This window comes from Centrocercus urophasianus, unplaced genomic scaffold, assembly GCF_019232065.1.
Source record: "Centrocercus urophasianus isolate 14NV4802_14NV808 unplaced genomic scaffold, USGS_Curo_1.0 seq_36, whole genome shotgun sequence".
Taxonomy (NCBI): domain Eukaryota; kingdom Metazoa; phylum Chordata; class Aves; order Galliformes; family Phasianidae; genus Centrocercus; species Centrocercus urophasianus.
In genome coordinates, this window is record NW_024884933.1 from 2,795,051 (window position 1) to 2,802,217 (window position 7,167).

A 7,167-nucleotide genomic window follows, 5' to 3' on the forward strand; every position below is an offset into this window, starting at 1 on the left:
GATTAGAGCCAATGAAAGCCATGGCTGACACAGCCACCCGTATGCTTTGTGGAGTCCTTTGGGGACTGCGCTGCGAGGGAACGCTGCAAGCCTGGCCTGATAAATCAGCTGTGATTTCAGACCCATGGACAAATTGGTTTCCCCTTCCAGGAAGGCTCACAACTGTCAGATGAGCATTGCTTTATTTATTGTTCTGTCCTTTGCAACTAGGGACTCTTGAGGGCAAGCAGAAAGGCTTCCAGTGACATGAAAGCAGAGGTATTGCAACTCTTCCTTCAGCTGCAGTTGAGTGTCCCACCTTTGGGAACCTGACTGTTCTGGAAGCCTGATGCAATTCTGCAGCATGCTTCAAAAACGTCTGGTCATCCAAATTCAAACCAGGTAACAAATGGGTAGAAGACAGCAAATATCCAAGCGACAGAGGAAGGTAATAGAGATGATCTAATTCCTTAATGTGGCACTCGGTGCCAGGCATTGTGTTCCCTTTTGTGTTCTAATAATGCCTTCACTGCTGTACCGACGCACTGACAAGAGGGCAGTGAACTCCTTCGAAGACAAAATCCCCTGTGCGTATTGCTTGGTCACCCTTTATCACAAAAAGATGGTAGTGGTTGTAATTGTGGAAGCATATTCTGTGAGCACTGGTGCTTACACAGGCCTTTTCAGGCCACCTTCTATGCTGAATTTCCATCTGGAGGATCCCCACCTGTACCAGGCTGATGGACGTGTTCGCAGGCGTGCTGATAGCAGATAGATCTGCCCTCATTGTAAAGTGGTAGCAACCCACTCCTACTGCTCCAGACAGAAGAGAGTGTCAATGAAAATCAATGAAAAAGGACTTCTAAATGAGTGAGTCAGGTAACTGAGGGAGGGAAAGTTCAAGAGGATGTCAAGGGAAGGCCTTAAACCTCCCTGTACAGTGATAAGCATTTAAGGGTTAGCAAAGGAAAAGTTTGGGCCACCTTAAGGTCAGCCAGTGATGACAGAGAATGGGAAACAGTAGCAATGCTGGTGCAACCTGTTGATACTTCTTTCCTGTTACCATAAAAAACAAATGTATCACTGTGGAGTTACTCTGCTTCCTTTGGAGAAGGAAGTCAGCCCTAATGTTACAGGAGGCACCAAGGGTTGCAAAAGGGCCAGAGGATCAGAGCTTGAGGACAGGCTGATGTAGAGGAAAGGGAAGATGGAGGAAGCTGGGAAAAAAGGAAAATAAGCTTCTGGTATTGAAGGGTGCTGAAGCAGAGCAGCTGAGAGAACCTATTTGATTCTAGAGATTTGGTCCCAGTGTGGAACTGCTTCCATGTGTGCTTATTCCCTTCCCTCGCAGCTGGGAAGGGTCCCTGCCTTTCCCTAAGTAGAAGTGCAGGTTTTGTCTGCATTGTGCTGGTCAGAGGAATGCAGGTTTGGTGCTTGCATGTCTGGGCAGATACACTCCAAAGCCAACCCCATTAGGAGATGCTAATTATTTTATTATTGCCCTTTAATCCCAGGGCAGACTCACTCGCAGCTGAGTCACTGTTTGCATCCCAATGGGACCTCCTCAGAAGCTGATGTGCTCAGGCTCAGCACCCAGCATGGAGACCTGGTTGTACTGCTTTTGGGCTTATCTAGCTTTTGGTCTGCTTGGCCCATGAGGTTTAGTCCTGCCCTGTAAACAACAGTACAAGATTCACCTTCTGCTTGCCTGTCAGCCCAGCCACATCTCACACAGGTACATGCCCTTCGTTCCTCTTGAGCAGCCAAGCGTGCTTTCTCCATTTGCTGTTCTCCCATTTTTCCTCTCCCACAGCAGATCAGCTGCAGGTCATTTCGCAGGTCCCTGAGATTTGCTTTACTCACTGGAGTCTGCTCCTTCGCTGCTCTCTGTCTCGAGCCCCAGACATGCTTGGAAGTGTTTGACAGAATCCATTAAGAAGGGTAATGCAGCAATTCTGATAAACTAGCAAGATGAGTTTAAAAGGAAATGGGTGATGTTTCATCTGAAACTGGTGCATGGCAGCTAGCCCTCACAAGGAGGGATGAGAAGCAAAGGGGTTACAGTTTTCTCAGGAAAATTCATTTATAGAAATTGCTGGATCATGAACTCCCCACAGGTCCCTATCATTTAGAAAAACTTTATTCTTCTTTGTAACTTTTGGTGAGGGAATCCAGTGTTTCTTTTCAAAAACGCGTGGATGAGATGGCATCTCTTCTCTCGAGCACCCAGGATGGTATAGCTGGCATTAGGAGCTGGATTGTTTGCAGGCAGAGCTTCATTATGTTCTTTCCAAGAACTTTGACACTGATGAGCAGTGCAAGTGGGGAACACATCTTTCTGTTTCATTTTGTTCTGACGCAGCAACCTTGTGGCTAAGTCACTCTGCTGTGCTTTCTTTGTGTGCTAACTTAGGATAATAATTCACCTTTTGACTGCTGAGGTTGGTTCAGAATGGAGCTCGCCTTGAGGCAAATGCTTTTGGAGAAAGTGAGATGAGATCCTTAGCTCTGTCACTGCATCTCAACAGGATGAGACAGTAGATGCCGCCCTGTGCGACAGGGGCAAAGCAAAGCAGGCAGCAGTGTTTATATAGTACCTTCTGCTGGTCCCCAAACCAGTCTCACTGGGATCATAGAAGCATTCTTTACTACTAATCAGGGGCAAGGGAAAGTAGGGAGGCATGCCAAGCAGCCTGCAGTCAACGTCAACACATCGCAGGCTTCTTGAAGTCCCACTGCATGGAACAGCTCCAGTTGTTCAGTGCTTTGTTTTCCCTTTAATACACTTAAACCCAGCATCTCCAAGTCAGAATTCAATGTGTTGATCCATGGGATTGGTTCAAGACACATTGAAACAATACTAAAAACAAAAACCAGTAACTACCAGCTGGTCTCCTTGTAGCTGTAGATACATTGGCAAAGTGTGATTTATTGCAGCTGCAACCTGTGTCCCCAGTTACTGTAAAGGGAAAGCCAGGCATACTGGCATTCCATAGTGAGGTTTATCACAGCTTGCAGAGATCCAGATCCGAGTACCCATTGAGTCCAGAGCTGTTTAGACACAGAGGCTGAAGGTCTGAGTTGTTCGTATCCAGTACTGGTGGCCAAAAATTTTATCTTTTCCTTTTGAGTCACCCAGCATTGGCCAGAGGTTGGTGCAAGCCTGGTGGCCTGTTCTAGCCAATGTTATGCTCCCAAGTGGAATTTAGCTAACTAGAAGAGACACAGACATTTCCTACAATTACTGGGGGTGAACAGCATGTTATTGGAGAATCCCAAACCCTTGCTGTTGCTGCAGGTCTGGTGCGTGGAAAGCCCAGAGGCACAGAAGTATCCCACTCAAGCAGCCAAGTGTTAACAACCTCTCCAAAGTCTAATTTGCCTTTGATATAGACTTAATTGTTTGCGTCACCCACTGGGCTAGGGGGAGGGCTATAAAAGGGGCTGCAGCCATTGTCTGAGGCAGAAGAGAGCCCAGAAACAGCTCCCTCTCCCAGTCTTCCTAATTCAGCACCGTAGTCACAGCCTGTGCATCATGCAGCTGATGGCCAGCCTGGTGTCTGTTCTGCTGCTGGTGTGGAGCGTGAGAGCCACGGCGCTGCCTGGAGAAGAGAGACTTGCGTTACAGAACAGCAGGGTGAGTATAATGCACCCTGTGCAGGAGCTGGGTGGGATGGGAGCATGCAGGAGCAGGCTGAAGTTGTCAGGGGACAGATAAAAAGGGCAGTTGGCTTTTACTTGATGTAAACACTTCTACCTCTGCGTGTTCCAAGACAGTACAGCTTCACGCGCTGCTGAAGCAGGGCTATTACTACAGCTTATTAGCCAGTTTATTTAGGAAAGGTACCACAGCAGACTCCTGAGGACTGCAAAACCGAAATCTGAACTAAGCAAAAACTGGTAAAGAAAACAGAGCGGCCAGGAGGAGGGAGAGGGAGAAAATAAGGTTGCTGAAGGAATGCAGCATGAGAGAACGAAGCAGAGTAGTAGGGAGGGGGAGAAAAGATACATAATTGGTAAAATGATCAAGGGAGATGATATTTTAAATGGGACTCCTGGGAAGGACAAATGTTTAAAAGATGGGTTCAGTAAGAAAGTAACAGAGGAATAATAAATGAAGTAATTATATCAGAATAAAATTGCTTTTTCCAGAGTAGTATTCACAGGGGGAGTTATACCGACATAGTTCTGCTAGAATAATTACACTCTGAACCAGCACAGGCTCTATGCAGTGGCAGAACTTATTATAGCAATATAATTATCCTACCAAGTGGCAAAACTCTAATGTTATAATAGCTACAGCACTATAATAACTTTTTTTTTTTTTTTTTTTTTTTTTTGCTGGACTATTTCCCTGAGAGGCCAAAGAGGTAGGAAGCAATAGCATAACATAATCACAGGCAAGTGCTGCCTGCCCTCGCCCCGTTGTTTTCTCACCTGCCTGTTCCTCGCCATCCCCAGGGTTCCTCTGAGCTGTGTTCAGTCGCACAGCGCTGTGCTGCTCCAGTTCACAGCTGTATCTGTAGTGCTGCTGTTATTTCAGTTCTGGATAGGTGCTACCCAGACAAGTGAAGGATTCCTGTGTTGGTTTCAAAGGCTCTGACTTCTCCTTTGTGCGGACCCATATCATTCTTTCTGTCTCAGCGTTGGCTCCAGCTCATCCATCAGTGTCTTGCTGCTTTAAGCATTCTCACATCCTATTAACAGCAAAACTGGCTGCGAGACAGAAATACAGTGTGAGGTGCTAGGAATGGCTTGCTTTTGGAGATCAGGGCTTCTGCAGCTGCCTGAGATTAACCCTTCTGGGGAGAACTCTGAACTTTCAGCTGTGCATTCTTACCGTAGCATTTAAAAAGTGAACTCTTACCTGGTGGACATGCCAGCTGCTGGGGGAAAATGAAACTAGTTGCATAGAATAAATCAGTAAGGCTCTGTAAAAATGCCTTCAAGTATTATGAGTTCCCAACACAGTTTCTTACAAAATTACGATTCAGTATCTGTCAAAATAGAATGGTTCTCCACAGAGTAGTCTACAAACTGAAAAACTGCTAGATGCTGATGTAGTGATGTCTGCAGTCACCTCCTGTAACTCAGACAAATGGTTTAAATATGAACAAAACCAGGATTCCATATATCAACTACTGTGAAACGTATAACAATGCAAATGAAAGATGTGCATGTACTGATTGCTGGTGGAAGCAGTGCAGGGAGCTGAGCATCAACCCAAAGGGGTGCCACGAGCCACCGGTGTTCAAATCTGCTTCCAAAGAGTCTTCATCTCAGGCAACTCAGGAGCAACTCAGGAACAGCTATAAACAGAAAGGTTGTTAGCAGTGGATTAGCACAGGGGAAGAGCTGCTTCATTTCACTGACAGCCACAGCTGATCATGCGTAAGGAACAATCCTCTAGCAGCAGGCTGAGCTCTGCCTTCCCACCCCTGAGTTTGGAGCGGTTCATCTCCTGAGATTTTAGTATAGCTAGTTCATTTCTCTTCGCTGAGGAGCTGAATCTTTAGCAGATGGCTCTTAACATCACAGGGCTCATCTGTGGCTCTGCTTGGAGCAGGTTAGTTCAGAACAGAGCACTTACAGCAAGGAAGGTGGCTTAGGAGGAGGAGGTGACCCAGGAGATGTGTTTTGCTGAGTTCCCAAGTCCCAGCCCATCCTCCTGAGGCTCAAGATAATTCTGTACCTTCTGTGCAGGACCTGGAGTTGGAATGGACACAAACTTGCTTTTTATCTGTTCTTCTGCTCCAAACATAGCATCTAATTTCTCTGGGTATGGAAATAGGATAGTAATTAGAGCTAAGAAATTCTTCAAAAATATCCAAAGCATTCTGTCAAAGAGACTCAGTATAATTGTTTCTGCCTCCGTTCATCCATCTTTTTTTTGCTCACCTTGGTGGAGGCTGCTGCTGGCAGAGCCAACGGGTAACTGCAACATTCCAGCAATAAAGATGGCATTTGTGAGAAGCAATATGCGAATCCACTTCCAAGACTCTCATCTGCATGGGAAGCAGCAATCTGTTCCTGTCAGACCATCTATCCCACCTTAGTCAATGCCAGCTGTTTCTGCTGACGGGTCACGGGCCAGGAATGCTCAAGCAAGAGGGAATTCCTCAGGTTTGCTTGATGGGTGGCATAGAAACAACATAGCTCACAGCTGTTTTTACACTAAGGCTGCCCAGAGGGGAGGTGGTGCCCCATCCCTGCAGACACCCAAGGTCAGGCTGGGGGGCTGTGAGCACTGATGGAGCTGTGGGTGTCCCTGTGCACAGCAGGGCAGTGGGGCCAGATGGCCTTTAGCAGTTCCTTCTAACTCAAATGGTTCTGTGGTTCTTGGTTCTGGTGGAAGTCCCTTAAGCTCCAGACCAGAGACTGTTCTCTTGCCTAAGCTTCTATGGCAAAGGGATGGAGAAGAACACCATCTTTCCTTCTGCTTTTCCCCTGGGTCAGGCCGCTGCAATACAGAAATACAAACTGCCCATCTCCTCCGACTGAAGTGCTGTGTTCCAGTTGTTTGGAGCACCTCTCCTCACTCCAGCCAGGCCCTCTCCTCTGTTACATTGAACTCCCAGCATTTTACAGTGGATTACAGCCCCGTGTGCTTAATTTCATATTGCTCTGAACTCCATACCTCTACCCCAGCCTTCCCAAGGTGTGTGTTGGGCAGCCAGGATAGCGAGGAGAAAGCAGCTTGGCATTCACTGCGATTTAATTAGCGCAGGCAGCAAGGGATTTCACTAATTTGTGCCTATTTGTTGGAAGCCCTTTGTTACAACAATGCACGTTTGCTTCCCATGGTTCTGTTGGCTGAGCTGGACAAAGCTGAAGGATGTCAGTGAGGATGATGGTGGGAAGGGGTAGTGGGGGCTGCCCGGGGCTGTCGTCATTCCTTCTCTGTGCCCACAGGAGCAGACCAAGCTGCGCAGGGATGCCCTGCTGAAGATGCTGGCGGGGCTCCTGGAGAGCGCAGACGTGGCCTCCCCAGACCTGGAGGAGGAAGGCAAGCTGGAGGAGGAGCGGGCGGCGCTGGGGCGGCTGGCTCAGCTCTCGCAGCGGGACCGCAAGGCACCCTGTAAAAACTTCTTCTGGAAAACCTTCACCTCCTGCTAGTGCCGCCCTGCTGGGCTGCCCGCCTGCCTGTCACCACACACCCCATCCCCTCAGCTCCTTCCCTGTCCTGCA

General features: G+C 47.8%; 1 protein-coding gene across 1 annotated transcript; it reads left to right on the forward strand.

Moving 5' to 3' along the window:
- Positions 1-3,389: 3,389 nt before the first annotated feature.
- LOC122167210 (somatostatin-2-like) lies at positions 3,390-7,167 on the forward strand. Its single transcript, XM_042831652.1, has 2 exons — positions 3,390-3,616; positions 6,892-7,167. Exons 1-2 carry the CDS (start codon positions 3,515-3,517, stop codon positions 7,093-7,095), a joined length of 306 nt encoding a protein of 101 aa, XP_042687586.1. The 5' UTR covers positions 3,390-3,514; the 3' UTR covers positions 7,096-7,167.